General features: G+C 35.7%; 1 protein-coding gene across 1 annotated transcript in view; it reads right to left on the bottom strand.

Moving 5' to 3' along the window:
• LOC123900605 (phosphatidylinositol/phosphatidylcholine transfer protein SFH6-like) overlaps window positions 1-13,087 on the bottom strand; it is a 30,732-nt gene extending 17,645 nt beyond the window's left edge. Inside the window, exons 1-4 of the mRNA XM_045951524.1 lie at window positions 12,993-13,087; window positions 12,649-12,748; window positions 12,440-12,538; window positions 12,270-12,318 (exon numbers count right to left, since the gene is read on the bottom strand). Coding sequence (XP_045807480.1) covers window positions 12,270-12,318; window positions 12,440-12,538; window positions 12,649-12,654 — 154 coding nt within the window. The 5' untranslated portion in view covers window positions 12,655-12,748; window positions 12,993-13,087. The remainder of the gene's footprint in view (window positions 1-12,269; window positions 12,319-12,439; window positions 12,539-12,648; window positions 12,749-12,992) is intronic.
• Window positions 13,088-22,503: the final 9,416 nt, after the last annotated feature.

Raw genomic sequence — 22,503 nt, 5'->3', positions numbered from 1 at the left:
AATTGTTTTCTTTACGTTGCAGATTCCCTTGACCTCATTAAAGATGGTAATGGTTTAATCTTGCAAGCAACGGAAAACCAGATCTCACCAACGATTCAAATACAAGTTTTGACACTTTATTTCTTTTGATAGAAGATCAAAAGTGTAAATTGGAAGATGTATCGGGTACCAACATAGGAAAGAGTTCCTTATCCACTAATAGAAAATCTTGCATAGAAGATGCTTGATGATCACGCTAGTCCAATAGATGTTGAGTTAATATCTGATTGGCTTTAGTGCTAGTGGGAGATTGTTGGAGTAAGCTCAATATCTCATATTGACTTAGTTCGGCGTGGCCACGCATTTTATCAGTCATATTCCATCAAGAGGCCCGTAGATATTACTCCTGTTATGCATGAGGGGCAAATTCCATCTAGGTCACTCATGTCCCTCAGCATGATTTGTGGAGTACCCATCAACCGACTTTATAGTCATCCTGTTACGGACAATGTTTGAACGGCAACTAAGTACTCTACTCCACATCTAGGGTCCATAGTGGTTTCAGGTCGAAGGGTGGTATACACCATTATCACTATGAGAATAACTTATGACACTTTTCATAACACGCTATGTAGTATTCTCATGGTGGGTCAATCCAATATAAATATTACTCCTAATATTTATATCTATGTGAAGACTTGATATCTCATATCCATGACACGTGAGATGAGGTCATCAGTTTACTCACATAATAGTCTCTATGTTTTACTGTTATCCCACATCACAGTAAAACTTGACTACGGATACTTTAAGAATAGTGTCCTTATGTTTAATGGAGTCTCACTATTAAGTCACACTTAATGTTCCATTAATTAGACTAGCTATTCTAGGGACTTTATTAGTTTGAAACAAACATAATAAAGAAATGCCTTTTTATATATATTAAATATATAAATCAAAGTCATGATACAAAAGAAGATTCTATCAAAACAGATTGGCTTTAAGGGCTTACTCCAACAATCCCGATTTAAGAGGATTCTATCAAAACAGATTGGCTTTGTGTTCGTTGATTTGTGATTAATGATTTAATCAAGATCCGTTCATCGGGATTGTTCCGCTAAGAGGATTAATTTTTGAAAAACCCCTCTTAAATCCCTTCAGTGGTATCAGAGCATCGGTTTCGATTAAATCATTACATTCAAATCGGATTAATATATAATGATGATTATATGGTGATATATTCATGTTTATATGCGTCTGCGTGATCACTGATCAAGAACGAGTTTATTTGATGATGTTTTATTTTGATAACACGATGTCACGAATATGATTCGTAATTAAAAGAGTATATCATCGTTTTGAATTATAGTAATTCTGAAAGTTTGTTTTTCAAAAGAGATTTATTCTCCTTTCAAAATCATGTGAGATTTATTCTTCTTATAGTAACAAGTGTTGTTCTTATAAGGATATACTCTGTATCATGATGCGTGACTTTGCCAATTCATGGTCACATATTCTTTTAAACTATATATTGGTTTTGAATTAGTGAATTTGAAATCAATTTTTATACCTGATTCTACATATGAATTTTAAAATTGTTTCAAAAGGACATATGAATCAATTTGCGGTTCTTTAATTTGTTTGTTATAAAAGATAATACTGTTTTGGCAAATATCTTATTCAAAATAGTTTTGAATAAATAAATCGTCATATTTGATAATTGGATTGTCAAAATTTGATTCAAAATATTTAATTAAGAATTAAAAGGTTTGAATCAATTAATTGATCGTTACTTTAGAAACAATAGTGAATCAAAAGATTTGATTCTGTTTTAAATTAGTTATTTAATTCAAAAGTGTTTTGAATAAATAAATTACCATATTTGATGATTGGAGAATTGTCAAAGATTTGATTCAAAAGAATTTGATTGTGAATTAAGAGATTTGAATCAAATAAAATTGGTTTGATAATTTTAAAAGTGATTCATCTGAATCAATAATCTGATTTTGTTTTAAAATTAATTATTTGAATTAATTTTATGTATTCAAGTTTTGAGATTAATAATAATAGTGTAACACTATAATTGATTATTTTATTTTATTTTAATTGATTAAATTTTAATCAATTAATTCTTAGAGGTATATAGTTATGGCCTTAGCGTGTTTGGAGTTTATTTTATTTGGTTTAAATACGACCTGCGTGTCGTGGTTTATTATTTTATAAATACGGCCTGCGTGTCGTGACAATTTATTTACTTTATTTATTTTAAATAATTGTAATTGCTCGTGATGACGGGAGACAAAGCCAAACGAAGGATGTCGACGGAGTAACTTGAGAAGTTTGCTCGAGGGTCAAAGAATTGTAATAAATTAGTTTATTTAATTCTTTCGTTTTAGGAGGCCATAACTATACTACCTTAGTTTATGTTATGTATGTGATGCATGAGATGAGTGTTTTAATTATATTTGTCATGTATGTTTTATATAATTATTAAACGCATATTTACATGAATGTCATGTAAAGTGAAACGCGTGTATAAGATACACATGTCGGTGAGATCAAATTTAATTAAAAATCCTTCAAGTACTCATAAAGACTAATATTGAAGATGTAGGTTTTGCCAACGCAAGGTGCATTTTCTATACTAGTAAGATGTGTCTATATTAAGTTTTATGCTTTCCAAAGAATAGCACCCTTCAAGATCAATATCGATTAATGTAGGTTTTGCCAACGTAAAGTGCATTGTCAATATTGATAAGTTGCGGTGAGATAACCAGTTTATCCGATTGCTATTTATTGGGTTTAACTTAACTAAAGAAAAATATAATATGATTATATGACTTTAGAAGCAAGTGTTGGGTTATTCCATATGATGGATTAAAATAAGTGTTATTCACCCAACGGAAATGATATGAGAGTTGTATGAGATACAATTGGAAACAGTTTCCTACCTAAATAACTACGTTTTGTGTAATCAGCCCAACGCTGACTTAAAACAAAGTGAAATATGGATCTCATTCCCACTAGAAAAATTTTAACGGGATTTTCCGAATCAAATGTCGAGGGTCATTTGTTTTGAGTAAAATAGTGGGAGCATATTTAATTAAAGACCTAGTTAAATATGTTTTAATCATGATACAAATATTCTTATCTTCATAATTAGATATATTTGGCATATAGTTTATATTTCACTAAAGGTCCTTACGAAGGACATAAGGTTCGGAAAAGAGTTTCTGAATTGGTACATATATTGAGAATTGTTCTCAAATACGAGAAAAACTACTAATAGTTTTGAAAGAGTCAAAATGGAAGAAAGAAGTAAGACTTCTTCATACATCTTGTTATAGAAAGTTAAATTATTTACTTTTACATCTAAGGTATATGATACTAGATGCAAATTTCATATTTGTTGGAATATGAAATTGTTTTAAAGAAGTAAAAATTTGAGTATAGATAAAGTCAACTTACGTTTAGAATGAAATAGTTTCATTGATCGTAGAAGTTGAGTTTGACATGGAACCAAATAATTGTTATTATGTTTCATTTAATAATAGAAATATTGGACCTAAACCTTGTATTGACAAGAAAAAGGACTGCTTGTTTGAATAATAGACAAGTGTTGTTTCATTATCAAATAATGTTTTCTATTCTATTGTTCTAATTGAGTAATGGAATTGAGTTCCATCAACTTGATAACCTTATCTATAACAATGATGAATAATGATCAAATAAGATTTGAACCTTGTAAATTAGTGGCAATTAATATTGTTTAGTACTAATAGGTGAGACACACATTTCCATACTCCATGGATAGGAATTTTTGGACTCATTTGATTTATATCATTTGAAGGATGTGAGTTCCACTTTTGAAAATAGTTCGGTATGTCAATTACCAACTAAGGCAAAGTGACATTTGATCTATTTGAAATATATACATATGAGATGTATATGAACCACTAAACTAATTATTTGCTAGATATAATTTTATTTCTTTTACTTCATTTACATTACTAATTAGCTTAGTAGATGTGATTATGTGTGGTTGACACAAACTATGATTCTTTGAATTTGTTCAAAGAATTTATGAATGAAGTAAATGAATAATTTTGAAAAGTATTAAGACCATACGAACAAGTCGTAATGGTAAATACTTAGATAAGGAGTATAGTAACAACTATTTATATTACATCATGTTCGACATGATTACAAATAAGATAGTTCGTTTATATCTCCAGCGAGTCTTTCGAAAAATTATTTTAATTAGAGTTATTCTTTACCCACAAAAGTTTCAATAAAAGAAATCATAAAGACACCATATTTGATATGGAGGTAAAAGTACCTAGTTTGACTTTATGGTAGTTTGGGATTGTACGGTTTATAAGATAAACATAATTCCAACTTGGATTAATGTGTATTTGTGGAGGGATCCTAAAGAAACTTAGAAATACTAATTCTACAACACTCTCTAGGACAAAAGTTGTTTTGTTACTAGAATTAAAATATTCCTTTAGAAGGAATGTGTCTCTAGAAGAGATAGTGGGAGTGATGTAGAACTTGAGTAAATTCGAGTACCACAAAACACATGTTTTTGAGAATGGAACATGAATCGGTTCAACAAGAGTTGTTGTTGGATCACCAGTTCGAGTAGCACAAGACCTATATAAGTCGAATATGTCATATCACACAGTTGAGAGTCACGGTTTTACCATGACTCGACAAGGTGATATATGATGCTCATGGAAGATGAGAATGTGACTTATAAAGAGTCCATGTACACAAAACATATATGGATATTGTTTTGTCATCCAATTGAGTAAGACTCATAGGATAAATATGAGTCTTGTTGTAAAGATTCACATGGATGGTATTGTGAATACCTTTATGGTGTGATTGAATGTGAAAGGTTTCACACAAATCATGATGCAATTATGATGAAACCTTTATTTCAATCATAGTGCTTAAACTCATTTGATTCCAATTGCAATTATTGTATGTTTTACTACGAGTTCTGGCAGATGGACAACGAGGTTACATTCCTTAATTGGAATGACCTTACATATGTATTTGACATATGGACGGGGTTTCGTTAATCTAAAGGATGCTAGAAAAGTATATAAATTACAAAATTCATTTATGAATTTGTTCAAATTTCTCAAAGTTGAATTATCAGTTTTATTGATCAAGTTTTATGAAAACTAAGATTAATAAAGGAACTCTTGTGCACACAAGAAAGTCAGTGGGAGTATTTAAATTAATCTGGTATTGTATATGGATGACATACTGATCATCAAGACAATTTTCATACACTACACATGTAAGACATGATTAGGTAATTGTTTCTTGATGAAATACTTAGGCGAGACTTCCTAAAAGTTAGGAATCAAGACCTATATAGATAGATTATTGACATATCTCAACCTTAGCCTATGTACAAATTTGATGAAGTGTACAGACACCTCATGTGCTTAATTTTATTGAAATTATTGCACACGTCACATGATGTATTTTTGTCTCAAAGACAATATCCAACCTCATTGGATGAGAAAGGGATGCATGAGAAGTAACCAAATGCTTTGGCAATTGGGTTGATCATGTATATCATGATATGTACTAGACCAGATGTACTATATGCTATTAGCATAAACAATATGTACCAAATTATTTCTAGTGATTGTCATTAGATCACCATCAAGAATATCCATGGATATCTTAAAAGGATTAAGGATGGCTTCTTGATTGGATCTGGAAATGATCATTGTAAATGAGTTACAATGATACTGATTGTCCAAAACCGAAGAACAGTATACCCAGATTGTAGTCTGGAATAAACTTTATGCTCGGATGTCAAATCTGTAAGCTTACAAGCTTCAGAAGATTGATATATCTATTACAAAGGTCAAATATATGATTTGAATCGTTTGTCTCATAGGATGAGGCAGAAAATTGTTTTCTTTACGTTGCAGATTCCCTTGACCTCATTAAAGATGGTAATGGTTTAATCTTGCAAGCAACGGAAAACCAGATCTCACCAACGATTCAAATACAAGTTTTGACACTTTATTTCTTTTGATAGAAGATCAAAAGTGTAAATTGGAAGATGTATCGGGTACCAACATAGGAAAGAGTTCCTTATCCACTAATAGAAAATCTTGCATAGAAGATGCTTGATGATCACGCTAGTCCAATAGATGTTGAGTTAATATCTGATTGGCTTTAGTGCTAGTGGGAGATTGTTGGAGTAAGCCCTTAAAGCCAATCTGTTTTGATAGAATCTTCTTTTGTATCATGACTTTGATTTATATATTTAATATATATAAAAAGGCATTTCTTTATTATGTTTGTTTCAAACTAATAAAGTCCCTAGAATAGCTAGTCTAATTAATGGAACATTAAGTGTGACTTAATAGTGAGACTCCATTAAACATAAGGACACTATTCTTAAAGTATCCGTAGTCAAGTTTTACTGTGATGTGGGATAACAGTAAAACATAGAGACTATTATGTGAGTAAACTGATGACCTCATCTCACGTGTCATGGATATGAGATATCAAGTCTTCACATAGATATAAATATTAGGAGTAATATTTATATTGGATTGACCCACCATGAGAATACTACATAGCGTGTTATGAAAAGTGTCATAAGTTATTCTCATAGTGATAATGGTGTATACCACCCTTCGACCTGAAACCACTATGGACCCTAGATGTGGAGTAGAGTACTTAGTTGCCGTTCAAACATTGTCCGTAACAGGATGACTATAAAGTCGGTTGATGGGTACTCCACAAATCATGCTGAGGGACATGAGTGACCTAGATGGAATTTGCCCCTCATGCATAACAGGAGTAATATCTACGGGCCTCTTGATGGAATATGACTGATAAAATGCGTGGCCACGCCGAACTAAGTCAATATGAGATATTGAGCTTATTCGTTACTCAGTATATTCTGGGATCAAGAAATAAGATATTGAACCATACAAGGATGACACGATCTATGCCTTGTGTTCAATATAGATATAAGGGCAAAGGGGTAATTATACACACGATCGTTATCATGGAAAGGTTTCGTCAGATCACATGACATTCTCGTCACTTGGGTAGCAGTGATGTGTTGCTAGATACCGCTCACTGTTTATAATATTAAATATGTGATTTAATATTATTGCCAACGTTACGAGAACCTATAGGGTCACACACAAAGGACAGATAGATGAGAGAAATAAATAAGTAAGACTTATTTATAAAATAATAAGTAGGACTTATTAGTAATTAAATAATTAAGTATGACTTATTATTTAATTAGAGAAGCGCGGCACACCGTAAAGTATGGTGCACTTAAGTAAAATACAACACACCGTAAGGTACGGTGGATACTCAAATAAGTCTATAAAAAGAATACACTTATGTGCTGAATTTTAACCTAAGAGTTAGTCCTAAAATTAAGAAACCTAGCCGCCGCTCTCTAAACCCCGTTCTCTCTGAATCTCTGGTGGAATTGGCTAGCACCGGTCATCGGAGAAGTTCTGTTCGTGTGGACTGAGTAGATGCATCGCTACTTTGCTTTGCTCGTGATCAGAAATAGTTTCTACTTCAAAGGTTCTGCACTTCAAGAGGTAAACACATAAACTTGTGGTTTTGTGTTCGTTGATTTGTGATTAATGATTTAATCAAGATCCGTTCATCGGGATTGTTCCGCTAAGAGGATTAATTTTTGAAAAACCCCTCTTAAATCCCTTCAGGGAGCAGTTGTGAATCGTTCAGAGATGGTTTCAGAGATTGGAGAAGGTGGTGGAACAGGTGGTAGTGATGGTGATTCAGTTTCAGTGGTTGGTGGAGGAATGGGAGCAGGGACACGACCGGTGTTCTTGGTTCTAGCCATTGCGAAATTTTTGAAGGAGATGGATGAGTGAAGAAGTAACGGTTACAAAGTGATTTTAAGGAGAGAAGATAAGAGGGAGAGAAACTGTCTTGAGAATGCTAAGAGTGGAGTAGGTGTACTTGAGTACACTATTTATCTTGGGACTCTAAGAAAACCTAGCTAGTTCTTACACTAATTGTACTTGTCTATCAATTAATACAGTAATTTAAAATGTGTAGGGAGTACAACCGGTTTTCATAAGTTTATTACCTTCAAATACTTAAATATTTTTTAATTAAAGGTGAGCAAGTGTTTTTAGACCTAAAACAAAGAACGTTCTAAGACTGTTCTTCAGATAGGACATTTCGTAATTTTTAATTTTTCTTTAATGAAATTGAAACGCTCTTCAACCAAAGGTTTAGTAAAAATGTCAGCTAACTGGTTTTCAGTATCAACAAAGGTTAATTCAACTTCCTTTTTATTAACATGATCTCTAATGAAATGGTGTTTTATTTCAATGTGTTTTGATCTTGAATGCTGAATAGGGTTTTTTGATAAATTGATAGCACTAGTATTATCACATAAAATTTTAATATTTGTGTACCTTAATGAGAAGTCTTCAAGTTGGTTTTTGATCCAAATCACTTGAGAGCAACAGTTTGCAGCAGACACATATTCTGCTTCAGTTGTTGAAAGTGCTATGGTATTTTGTTTTCTGCAACACCAACTTACAAGTGCTTCTCCAAGAAATTGACATGCTCCACTTGTGCTTTTTCTTTCTAATTTATCCCCAGCATAGTCAGCATCACAATATGCTATAAGATCAAAATGTGAACCCTTTTTGTACCACAGACCAGCATCTGGTGTTCCCACCAAGTATCTAAAAATTCTTTTGACAGCAGTGAGATGTGATTCTTTTGGAGATGATTGAAACCTTGCACATAACCCTACTGAGAAGACAATGTCTGGTCTGCTTGCAGTCAAATAAAGGAGTGATCCAATCATCCCTCTGTATTCTTTCTCAGATACATCCTTTCCTTTTTCATCTTTGTCCAGACTTGTTGATGGATGCATTGGTGTAGGCATAATTTTAGCCTCATTCATCTTAAACTTTTTGAGGAGATCTTTGACATATTTTTCTTGACTTATGAAGATTCCTTCTTCAAGTTGTTTGATTTGAAGACCCAAAAAGAATCTAAGTTCTCCCATCATACTCATCTCAAATTCACTTTGCATGAGGGTTGAGAATTCTTCACACATTTTTTCATTTGTAGCTCGAAAGTTGATATCATCAACATAAACTTGAACTACTAAAAGATCATTTTGGTTTTCCTTTCTAAAAAGTGTGGTATCTATTTTTCCTCTAGAAAAACCATTGTTTAAAAGGAAAGTGCTTAATCTTTCATAACATGCTCTTGGAGCTTGCTTAAGCCCATAAAGAGCTTTAGTTAGCTTAAAAACATGATCTGGTCTATGTTGGTCAATAAAACCAGGTGGTTGATGAACATAGACTTCTTCATTTAAAAATCCATTTAGAAAAGCACTTTTGACATCCATTTGAAAAAGTTTTAAACATTTATGAGATGCATATGCAAGTAGTATTCTAATTGCTTCTAACCTGGCCACTGGTGCAAAAGTTTCATCATAGTCAATACCTTCTTGTTGATTATATCCTTGAGCCACAAGTCTTGCCTTGTTTCTTATGACCTTTCCTTCTTCATCAAGTTTATTCCTAAAGACCCATTTAGTACCAATGATTGAATTTTCTTGAGGTTTAGGTACTAGCTTCCATACTTCATTTCTTTCAAATTGCAGAAGCTCTTCCTTCATAGCTTCAATCCATGATTCATCTATGATTGCTTCATCTATGGATTTTGGTTCTATTTGAGAAATCATAGCTAGATTGTTTTCTTTATTCTGAGTAGCTCTTCTTGTTCTTACACCATCTGCTGTACTTCCAATGATTTGTTCTTGTGGATGATAATTGACCATTTTCCATGTCCTTGGAGGAGCTTGTGAGGATTCTTCTATTTCATTAGTTTTCCTTTTCTGATTTGTAGTTTCCTCTTCCTCATCAGCAATTATGGTTGTTTGTTCCTCAAACTCATCAAACTTTACATGCATGCTTTCTTCCATAGCTTGAGTTCTTAGGTTATAAATTCTATATGCTTTTGAAGTTAAAGAATATCCTAAGAATATTCCTTTGTCTGATTTTGAGTCAAACTTACCCAGATTATCTCTAATATTAAGAATGTAGCAGTAGCATCCAAAAATATGAAAATATGATATGTTAGGTTTTTTATCCTTCCAGATTTCATAAGGTGTTTTCTTTAAAACTTTTCTAATAGTTACTCTGTTCAAGATATAGCAAGCAGTGTTTATGGCTTCAGCCCAAAAATACTTTTCCACATTTCTTTAGCATTTTTGCATTGCATGATTCTATCATATTCTTCCCTGCACAAAGCACTTTTAATAAATAATTGAGCTTTAGTATTTAAGAGTACCCTATCTGCTTCAGTGGTTGTCCATTCAGCTTGAGGCTTTGGAGTGATGGAGTCTTTTGCCAAAGGTGTGTATTCTCCATTTTCAACCACTGACCACATGTAATTGTCTTGTGATCTTAAGAACAGCTCCATTTTGTCTTTCCAATAGTAGTAGTCATTTCCTTCAAATAGTGGTGGCCTAGTTGATGATCCACCTTCTGAAATAAACTTTGCAGGTTTTGACATACTTCCTTCCTGAATCTTTTTCCTCTAAGCACTTGTTAGATGCTCAACCTGTAGAGGCAGAGCTCTGATGCCAATTGAAGTAGCAAAGTTTTTCACAAGAAAGGGGGGGTTTGAATTGTGACCCTTTTAAAATTTAAACTCAAGTCACAAAATAAATAGTTAGTGATAAAATTATTTTTGTGCTCAGTGAGATCGTTCTAAGAATGATCTGTGCTGTGTAAAAACAGTTGCAGAAAATAAAAGTTTAAGGGAAAGAAGATAAACACAAAGAGTTATCCTGGTTCACCCCTAATCTTTGGGTTACGTCCAGTCCCCACCTCCTGTGAGTTTGTCCACTAGAATCACTTAAAAGTTACAGATCCAATACTTACAAATTCACCTTGATCTTGACCTAAGATCAACAACTTAACAAAGCTCCTAGAGCTTTGAACTTTCCTAGTCACCTTGACCAAACAACACTCAATCAATAGTCACGTATTGACTTGAGCAATTACAATATAGATGATTTGTTTCTAAGCTTAATTTCAGACTCACTATAAAAGAGAAGCTTAGATGAAAGCACTCTAAAGAGATTGGTACTCAGATTATGTTACAAAAGAGTGACTTCAAAAAGGACTATGAGCTAAAGAGATTGAATGAGATTTATATCACTTGAATTGCTTGAAAACACTTGCTCTTTCCCTTGGACTTGATTGCCTTTTATAGATGCTTGCTTGAATTTGAAGCTTGGCCTTCAAGTATATCAGTTAGAGAGTAAAATAGAGCTGTTACTCAGTGCTCTATATGCAGCAGACAACTTCTGCATAATGTGCAGATTCTCTGTTCAGTCTTGGAACAGTCTTGATTTCCTTTTGGCTTTGATCCATAAGATCCAAATATGTGTGAGCTGTTACCAAGTACATATGAGTTGTTTCTTACTTCCTTCCACTGTCATGTATCAGATATAGCCGTTTGGATGCTCAGAAAAGGACTCATGACAGTTGGGAATGGTTTTAAAAAAACTGTGTGCAGGATCAGTCTTGCATCAGTCTTGAAACAGTCTTGACTGCACCAGCAAATAAGATGAACCTTCATCCTTCCTTTCTTGTGGCATGCAGCTGTATAATAGCTCTAAGTGCTGATCAGTAGTAGCCTTAGCTTGAGAATAAAAACCAGCTGGAATAGTACATGAGCATATGAGACAAAAAGTACTTCTATGACACCACATTGAAGAATGTTCCCAAAATGGTCCTTTAGCAAGTACACCACATTGAAGAATGTTTTTATTGGATGATCAATACCATAAAAGATCATGAGAGATCAATGCTTGTGATTCATCACATGACTAGGAAAGCATATACTTAAATTCCATCACATGTTGTTGATCCCAAAAGAGATTATCTCCTGTAGTGATTTGGTCCATAAGTCCATTGTAAAGTGCTTATTTGTTTTGTTCTTAGTTGACTTGAAAAACTAGAAAGCACTTATTCCAAAACGTGCTTATTGTCAAAACTGCAGTCTGTCTGCTAAGAATGTTCTTAGAATGGTCTTGAAACAGCTTTGCAGGATTTTTACTTTGCAAGTGGTTTGTTAGAATCTATTTAATCTTATGCCACTCAAAAGCACTTGTTAGATAACAAAATGATCAGAATCATTTAAAATATAATTAAAGATGTTTGTAATCTTTAAAACATCAAAAGTGGATTTTGCCTCAACAATATCTTCAGCTTCAGACCCCGATTCAGCTGTGGATGTATCACTGCCTTTTACCTGCAAGAAAGAAGTGACAAAATCTATCAGGACATAAGATGAAAAGGACATTGAAGAGGCACGAGGATCGAAACAGGCTCCGCTCAATTCAGTAAATAATGAAAATCAGACAATAATTTACCATTGGGCATCGTGGCTTGGCATATGCAATAACCTTTCCTTCACTGTTTAGAACTTTTACGACCTGTCTTGGCCGCCTTGCTTCCCCACTGAGAATGATCTGCAAAATATCTGAACACATACAATTAACAGTTAGCATGTAACAAGTTTGATATAGTAGATCACCAGATGAACAATTAGAAGGCAGGTAAGTACATCACATAGCCTAACCTTCATAATTTCAGGGTTATTCCAGGGCCCTTTATCGGATCTGAGGCAACCTCCCTGATCTAAACATGTGCAGGTACCTCCCAAGAAATCTGGCAACTCGCTTAAGAAATTGGTATTTGATAGTGATGCTTTGAAATTACAATACACCGCATTGAAATCAAAGAGAAAGTAATGTACTAAGGAATTACAATGATAGAAATAACGTCTCATAATGACTAAAAAAGACAGAATAAAGAAATAAAATAAAATCAAAGAGAACCAAATCTGATTTCCTTCTATTCATCTACAGACAAATTCTAAAACATACCGAGAAATAGAAATGTGTTAAGAAATTCATTATGTACCTGGCATTGATTACTTCAAGCAATTTGCTATGGTACTTGTTTCCAAGAACCTAAATAATGATTTGAAAAGAGACATCAAGCCAAATGACCAGCCTTAAACCATAAAAAAATCACAAATGACAGCTAAAACATATAACATTTTTACATAGATGAATTTTGAAAGTTGTTTTGGGATCCAGAAAAGATTTGATAGTGTTCCACAGCATCCTAAACCCAGGGCCAGCATTTATGATAAACATTTGGCAAAGAGTCTGTATGAACAAAAATCATTAATCATTGAGGCTTTAGTACATGTTCATCTTCAAAATTTCCTATAACTAAACCAATAAAAGCAGAACAATGAACATGACCGAGATTGCTCACCTCAGGGTAATTTTCACCGTCAATCTTTTGTAATCGCAATATGAGTTCACGGGCAGATTTTGTAAAGTTCTTAAGGCCCTAAAGACACAACTATAACATAAATATGTTGGATATTGTATATTGGGCCTAGAATTATGCAAGCCCAATATCAAGTGTTTGTACTTTAAGCCCAATGCTTGTATATGGCACATTGCCTATATAAAGTATGTGTGGTGATCATTAGTAATCAATGAGAAAGATCCCTTAATCATAACAAGTGGTATCAGAACCAAAGATCCAAGGACCTAGTGGTGGTTTTGCAAAACCACCATCAAAAAGTTTGTTACAACCGTTTTCAAAGTGTTTCTTCTTCAACAAACTTCTTTCTTCTTCAGTTTTTCAAAGATCTTGCAGACTCAATCTGCATCTTTCTGCAAATTCATCAATTCTTTATCTTTCTTGCGCATCAAGCATGACAGAGAATTCAGATTTTCTGAAACCTTCAATCCCTAGGTTTGATGGATTTTACGATCACTGGGCAATGTTGATGGAAAACCTGCTGAGATCAAAGGAGTATTGGTCATTGATAGAGAATGGAGTTACAATTGCGCCTGCAAATGCAACAGAAGAGCAAATCAAAGCTGCAGCTGCAAGCAAGATTACTGATATGAAGGTAAAGAATTACCTGTTTCAATCTATTGATCGTGCCATTTTAGAAACAATTCTTGCCAAAGATACTGCAAAGGATATTTGGGAGTCAATGAGATTGAAGTATAAGGGATCAACAAAGGTGAAGAGAGCTCAGCTTCAAGTTTCTCGCAGAGAATTTGAGGTAATTGAGATGGGTGAAAGTGAAACTGTGACTGAGTATTTTGCAAGAATCATGGCAATTGCGAACAAGATGACTTCTCAAGGTGAAAGAATGGAGCAAGCAACCATTGTTGATAAAATCTTGAGGTCTATGCCAGAGAAATTCAACTATGTCACTTGTTCAATAGAAGAGTCCAATGATGTGACTACAATGTCTCTAGATGCACTTCAATCCAGCCTGATAGTGCATGAGCAAAAGATGAAAAGCAAGAAAGTGGTGAACCATGATGAACAAGCTCTCACAGTCTCTGGTGCAGGGAGAGGGAGAGGAAGGAATGGTTCATCAAGAGGGCGTGGCAGAGGAAGAATAAGCAAAGAAACTGTTGAATGTTACAAATGTCATCAGTTAGGCCACTACAAGAATGAATGTCCTACTTGGGAGGAAGCAAAATATGCTGAAGCAGACTATGAAGAAGAGTTTCTTCTTATGACAGGCAAAGATTGTGAGGAATTTGAGACTGAAAGATGGTATCTTGATTCAGGTTGCAGCAACCATATGGTTGGCAACAAGAATTGGCTCTATGAATTTGATGAAAATTATAGGGACACTGTGAAACTTGGAGATGATTCAAAGATGAATGTTGTAGGCAAGGGAAATATCAAGCTAAGAATCAATGGTAGGGTACATGTTATAACTGAAGTGTACTATATTCCAGGCCTAAAGACCAACCTTCTAAGCATTGGTCAAATTCAACAGAAGAATGTCACAATCATCTTCAAGAATGATACCTGCAAGATCTTTCATGATGACAAGGGTTTGCTGTTCACCTCACAGATGTCAGGTAACAGGATGTACACTTTGACTGCTACAGTTATCTCACCCAAATGCTTAACAGTTTCAAAAGAGGATTGGTCACAGTTATGGCATGATAGATATGCACATTTGAGTGTTAAAGGCTTAAATGTGCTAGCTAAAAAGAATATGGTAGATGGATTACCAGTATTGAAAGAAATTGAGTACAAGTGTGAAGATTGCTTGACTGGCAAGCAACACAGAGAAGTCATTCCTAAGCAAGCTGTGTGGAGGGCAAATGAGAGGTTGGAGCTGGTACACTCTAACATATGTGGTCCCATAAACCCTACAAGCAATGGAGGCAACAGGTACTTCATTACTTTCACAGATGATTTCTCAAGGAAGACTTGGATTTATTTTTTGAAAGAAAAGTCTAGTGCATTAGATACTTTCAAAACGTTTAAGGTGCTAGTTGAAAAAGAATCAGGTTGTGCTATCCAATGTCTGAGAACTGATAGAGGTGGTGAATATGTCTCCACTGCTTTCAATGATTTTTGTAGCAATCAAGGCATCAAAAGACAATTAACTGCTGCTTACACTCCACAGCAAAATGGAGTTTCTGAAAGAAAAAATAGAACATTGATGAATATGGTTAGAAGCATGCTAGCTGGTAAGAAAGTGCCTAAAGTGTTTTGGCCTGAAGCTGTGAAATGGGCTACTTATGTCATGAATAGAAGCCCTACCCTATCTGTTAAAAACATGACTCCTCAGGAAGCTTGGAGTGGGAAGAAGCCTAATGTGCAGCACTTTAGGGTTTTTGGGTGCTTGGCATTTGTTCATGTACCAGACAGTCAGAGGATTAAGCTGGATAACAAGAGTGTTAAATGCATACATCTTGGAATAAGTGATGAATCCAAGGCCTACAAATTGTATGATCCAGAGAAAAAGAAAATTCTAGTCAGCAGAGATGTAATTTTTGAAGAAAAGAATTTATATTTATATTTATATTACAAACTAATTTAAAATCATCCAAAACAAATTATTTATATTTATATTTTATTTTTTTAATTTTAATTTTTTCGGGCTTGCGGGCCGCCCGCGGCCCATTCGGGCTAGCCCATATTTTAATCGGGCTTTATCGGGTCGGGCTAAAAAGCCCGGAAATAATTCGGGCTAGGATTTTCAAGGCCCGAGCCCGGAAAAAAATCGGGCTTGGCGGGCCGGCCCATTCGAGCTAGCCCATTTTGACAGCTCTATACCCAATCCAAGAGTTCCAGTTTTATACCTCTCGTTTCCTCGCAATTTTAAATAAAATTTCATAATCCAAATGATGGCGCAGATCTATTCATAACTATAACATCCCAAGTTAAATATCTAGAATATAACAGGTTTGTACATAATTAATACTTGGTACATTAAGTTTACAATTCCTGACATAATTAAGGTGGCACACACAGGTGCTAAAACAAAAGTTCAGACATAAGAACAAAGTCTTATACAGTACATGCCATGATCAAAATACATGATAGAAGTACAAAAAAAAGCATATAAACATAATTCATCCAGCTGCAGCAGCTACTCCATAGCCTGCTTACCATGTGATTTCTGCTTATCTGAAAAAAATTAATAAGCGTGGGATGAGACTACTAAGCCTCAGTGAGTTCTACTACCCAACTAACGGTGACTACACCGGTGTACCTGAATGTCAGTCCATAGCATGATTTTCATAACATAATTCATAACATAGCATAAAATCATAAATGTGTATCACAATTTATCATCTTGTTCATTTTAACATAACTAAGACACTCTGAGGTGAGCCATTCTCAGAGGCCTGACATATCCGTCGTCGATGATTATACGCATCGGCACGGCATGAAGCTCACAATTATAACATGATTGGATTCATCGAATCCCATAACGTGGTACAAAAGTATCCACCATGATTGACTGACCAACTAAACTGTCCTGAGTTTTTATCCTGCCCATGATTCCCTTCCGGGGCATAACTAACATATTCTAATTTCTTGATTATCGTATACTTAACGTGTAATTAACATTGTAATTATGTATTTTACTTGCAGTAGTCACATAAAATAGCTAGAAGGCTTAGGGATTCAAAAAGAGTGAGATTGTTGTGTTTAAAAAAAAATCTGCAGGTACTGACCTGCTACTTTGTTTTCACATTTTTCACCAAATTTTTGCAGCAACTCTCACCACAATCCTTTTCCTTACTAGCCATGAATATTACAGCATATAATACATATTTAAAATGGAGAGAAGCTTTGGGATTAAGCTCCTCTCATACACAATTTGATCCTAAACTTATGTTGGCATACAAAGTTCATAATTTGGGGCAATTAACTAACTAAACTTAAGAACCCACCTGATAAATGGAGCTTAATCCTAGCCTTGAAACTTGGTTACAGATCTGAAATGAGAGCTTCAGCTCCCTCTTGAGCTTTGGCCTTCAATTCCACTTCCTAAATCACCACATAAAAACAAATAAGCCCCATTTCATTACATGTATGTAAAGGTCATAATTTGGGTCTTTAGAGAATGAATGAACAGTGCACGAATCCAAGAGATTGAAATTGAATTTGGAACACATGAACTTACCACTAGTGAGATTGGAGCTTGAAGAATTTAAAACACTACATACATGTGAGTTTTATGAGGAAGTTTAGAGAGATTGAGATGGTTGGGTGTTGTTGTTTTGTTAAACGAGAGAGATGAGATGAGAGAAGGGAGTATTCTGATTATGCAGGAAAAGAAAAATGAAAGTGAACTAAGGGGTTTGGTACTTTAGTAATAGCGTGGGGTCCACTATAGGTTATCTCATTGGTTACACTTGGTCTTTATTTTCTAGTATTTGGTCATGTCATAATATGATACTCATAATATCTCTAATTGATACATAATTCTAATAAAAGAAATGGGGATATTACAACTTACCCCCCTTAAAGAAATTTCGTCCGCGAAATTTAAAATTTACCTGAGAAAAGATAAGAATAGTTTTTCATCATTTCGGATTCTAACTCCCAAGTGAACTCGCCATCCGGTGACTGAGCCCATTGAACCTTAACTATTGGAATTGTCTTGTTCCGAAGAGTCTTAACATCACGGTCTACAATGCGAACGGGGTTGGGCTGATACGTTAAATCTGGTTTCAAGTCTATGGTTTCCAATTCTACTGGCTGGAACGGATCTGGAATGAATTTCCTGAGTTGAGACACATGGAATACATCATGCATCCCCGACATAGATGGAGGCAATGCTAACTGATAGGCCACAGGACCGACACGCCTAAGGATCTGATATGGTCCAATGTACCTTGGACAAAGCTTCTTAGTTTTGAAAACACCGCGCAAACCCAATTTAGGCGTTACGCGTAAGAAAACATGGTCACCCTCATTGAACTCTAAAGGTCTCCTTCTGTGATCAGCATAACTCTTTTGTCTACTCTGAGCAATTTTCATATTCTCCTTGACTGATTTGATCTTCAAAGTAGTCTCTTGAATAATATCCGGTCCTAACAGTCCTTTATCACCTACTTCCGTCCAACACAACGGTGTCCGGCATTTTCTTCCATAAAGAGCTTCATATGGTGCCATTCCGATACTAGCATGATAACTGTTGTTGTATGCAAACTCAATGAGATGCAAATGTTTACTCCAAGTACCACCGTCCTCTAAAACACAAGCTCGGAGCATATCTTCCAAGGTCTGAATTGTTCTTTCCGATTGACCATCTGTCTGAGGATGATACGAAGTACTCATCTTAAGTCGTGTCCCCAATGCTCTTTGGAAAGCATGCCAAAAGTGTGAAGTGAAGATGGGATCTCTATCTGATACAATACTGAGTGGCACACCATGCAGCTTCACAATTTCCTCTATGAAAAGTTCTGCATACTGTGGAGCCTTATAGGTTGATTTCACTGCAATGAAGTGGGCTGACTTCGTTAAACGATCCACAATTACCCAAATTGAATCTTGTCCCTTTTGATTGCGGGGTAGTCCGCTCACAAAATCCATAGTAATGTGTTCCCACTTCCATTCGGGTATCTCTAAAGGTTGCAATGGACCGGCTGGTTTTTGGTGTTCAATCTTAACTTGTTGACATACGATACATCTTGACACAAACTCCGCAATTTCTGCCTTCATGTTTGGCCACCAGTAATTCTTCCTCAAATCATGATACATTTTGGTGGAACCGGGGTGAATTGAAAATCCGCTCTTATGTGCTTCTTCTAAAATTAATCTCTTTAATTCAACATCATTAGGCACACAAATTCTTCCTTCAAACTGAATTATACCGTCTTCAGATACGGTGAACTCTGGTTTACCAATTCTATTTTGCAAGTTCATATCAAACGCTTGTGCACGGCCTATCATAGATCGTAGATCACATGATAACTCAATTCTATTCAGCCTAACTCCATTCTTCTGGTAAGTGACATTCAAATCAAGGTCTCTAAATTTCTCGTATAATCCACACCGATGCATTAATAACTCTGACGCATACAGTGCCTTTCTACTCAAAGCATCAGCTACCACATTTGCTTTTCCCGGGTGATAGTTCAATTCAAAATCAAAGTCCTTCAAGTATTCCATCCACCTTCGTTGTCTCATATTTAATTCTTTTTGATCAAACAAATATCTCAAACTCTTGTGGTCGCTATACAAGTCAAACTGCACACCATATAAATGATGTCTCCAGATTTTCAATGCGAAAATAATGGCTGCAAGTTCCAGGTCATGGGTGGGGTAATTCTCTTCATGTGGTTTCAACTGCCTTGATGCATACGCCACTACTGCACCATCTTGCATAAGCACGCATCCCAGTCCTTTATTTGAAGCATCACAGTACACGACATACTTCTTGTTTGGATCTGGAATAACTAACACCGGTGCACTGGTCAATTTCTTTTTCAACATGTTGAAACTTTGTTCACATGCTGCATCCCAATCAAACGAAACTCCTTTTCTAGTTAGACGTGTTAAGGGCAACGCCATTTCCGAAAATCCCAAAATGAATCTTCGGTAATAACCTGCCAAGCCTAGAAAACTTCTAACTTCTGAAACATTTCTAGGTCTTTCCCAATTAAGCACTGCTTCCACTTTCGACTGATCCACTGACACACCTCCTTGAGATATGACATGGCCTAGGAATTTAACTTCCGTAAGCCAAAATTCACATTTACTGAACTTAGCATAAAGTTGCTTCTCTCTTAGAATTTCTAGAACTATCCTTAGATGTTCAGCATGCTCCTGAGAATTTCTCGAATAGATTAGAATATCATCGATGAAGATTACGACAAACTTGTCAAGATAAGGTTGGCAAATCCGATTCATATAGTCCATAAACACTGCTGGTGCGTTGGTCAAACCAAATGGCATGACTAGGAACTCGTAATGGCCATAACGGGTCCTGAAGGCAGTCTTTGACACATCAGAAGTCTTGATGCGAATTTGATGATATCCAGATCTAAGGTCAATTTTTGAAAAGATAGTGGCTCCTCTGAGTTGATCTAGCAAATCATCAATACGGGGTATAGGATATTTGTTCTTAATCGTGACTTTATTGAGCTGGCGGTAATCAATGCACAACCGCATAGTGCCGTCTTTCTTCTTGACTAACAGAACCGGTGCACCCCATGGTGAAACACTAGGGCGAATGAAGTGTTTTTGAAGCAGTTCTTCTAACTGAGATTTTAACTCTCTGAGCTCTAAAGGAGACATTCTATAAGGTGCAATAGAGATAGGCTGAGATCCTGGAACAAGATCAATGGAGAATTCAATTTCTCTTTCCGGTGGTAAACTAGTTACTTCTTCCGGAAATACATCTAAATATTCATTGACAATAGGAATGTCGCTGGGACGTAAGTTAGGTTCTGGATTCATTGTGAACATGATACTAAAGCATTTATTCTCGGCAAAGAGATACTGAATCATCTGATGAGTGTTCTGCAGCAGAGCAGTAAGGGCTCTACTCTCTGCAGTGATGTCAATGGGGACATAAAGATTTTTCTCGGCACAACCGATGTACACAGTATTGGCAGAAAGCCAATCCATGCCTAAAACTATATCCATATCCTTGATAGGCAGACAAATTAGATCAACATAATAAATTTTCCCAGAAACGTTGACAGGACAGTTCTGACACACCCGCTTGGATGTAACTTTGCCACCAGTAGCGACAGCGACAGTCATTGGAGGAATTAAGGAGGTTGACGGTAATCCTAACCGTATAACGCAATCAACAGCAATAAAAGAATTTGTGGCTCCACAATCAAACAACACAAAAACTTTGGACTGATCCAGCAAACATATATCAGTAATTAAGGCATTATTAGTTTTTGCGTTCTTACCATCAAGTGAATACACCCTTCCTTTGCTCTTGGTAGTCCCGCTGGCATCTCCTTGCTTTTGCAGTTTAGGACAATCACTCCTGTAATGTCCCGGCTGCTTACAATAAAAGCACACATCTTTTCCTTACATGCATTCTCCGCTGTGAGGAATACCACAATCTGGACACTTCCTTGGAGATCGAGGAGAGTAATTCTGTTTGTTCTTACTTGGGGAACTCTTTGGCTTCAGATGCATGTTATACTTTTCAGAATCCTTCTTCTTTTGGGCAGTCTCACCCCTTTCCCTTCTAATATCATTAAGACTTGCCTCAGCATGATAACTTTTCTGGATTAAATCACCAAGATTGGTAACTGGCTGCATGAACACATCATGTGCAATATCGGCCCGCAATCCAAAGCGATACTTCTTCATCTTCCACGCCTCCGTTGGCACATCATTACCATCGGCCACATAACGAACTAACTCATTGAACCTTGTAGTGTACTCAGCAACTGACATGCTTCCTTGTTTCAACTCGGTCAATTCTCGCTCCATTTGCAATTGATAGCTTTCGGGAATATAGTGGGATATGAATTGGCGTCTGAAGTTTTCCCAATTCACTTCAGTTTGGCTTGACAACATGGATGCTCGGGCGCCATCCCACCAATTGCAAGCAGCTCCGCGAAAAAATCTGGTCACGAAAGTAACTTTCTCGGCTTCTGTGCATTCCATGGATTCAAGGATACCACTCATTCTTTGAATCCATTCTCTTGCAGTGGCGGGAACATACTCTCCAATGAACTCAGGTGGATTCATGCGACAAAACTCTCTGAAAGCTGCACTTCACATGTTCTGATTTTGTGCATTATTCATTTGTTGCTGGAACATCATCATCATCTCCTGATGTTGTTGTGCTTGTTGGGCTTGGAACTGCTGGTGTTGATGCATCATGTGTGCCCACATATTAGCATTCGCGTCTCCTTGATATTCATAAGTCTCTTCTTCTGCCACATTATGCCTCGGCCTTCCGCGTCCGCGTCCTCTTGGAGCTCCAAACATAGTACTCTAACTGTCATAATCAAATCGAGTTAGCTAGGCTCAAAGTGATATAACATCTAGAATAAACGTGAGGAAATCCAATAGTCCACACTAGATTGATATTGTACTCTTAATAACCAAAGGCACAGTCTGAATCGACCTGCTCTGATACCAATTA

This window comes from Trifolium pratense, unplaced genomic scaffold (assembly GCF_020283565.1).
Source record: "Trifolium pratense cultivar HEN17-A07 unplaced genomic scaffold, ARS_RC_1.1 scaffold_111, whole genome shotgun sequence".
Classification (NCBI taxonomy): Eukaryota; Viridiplantae; Streptophyta; class Magnoliopsida; order Fabales; family Fabaceae; genus Trifolium; species Trifolium pratense.
This window is presented reverse-complemented; position numbering and strand designations above follow the sequence as displayed.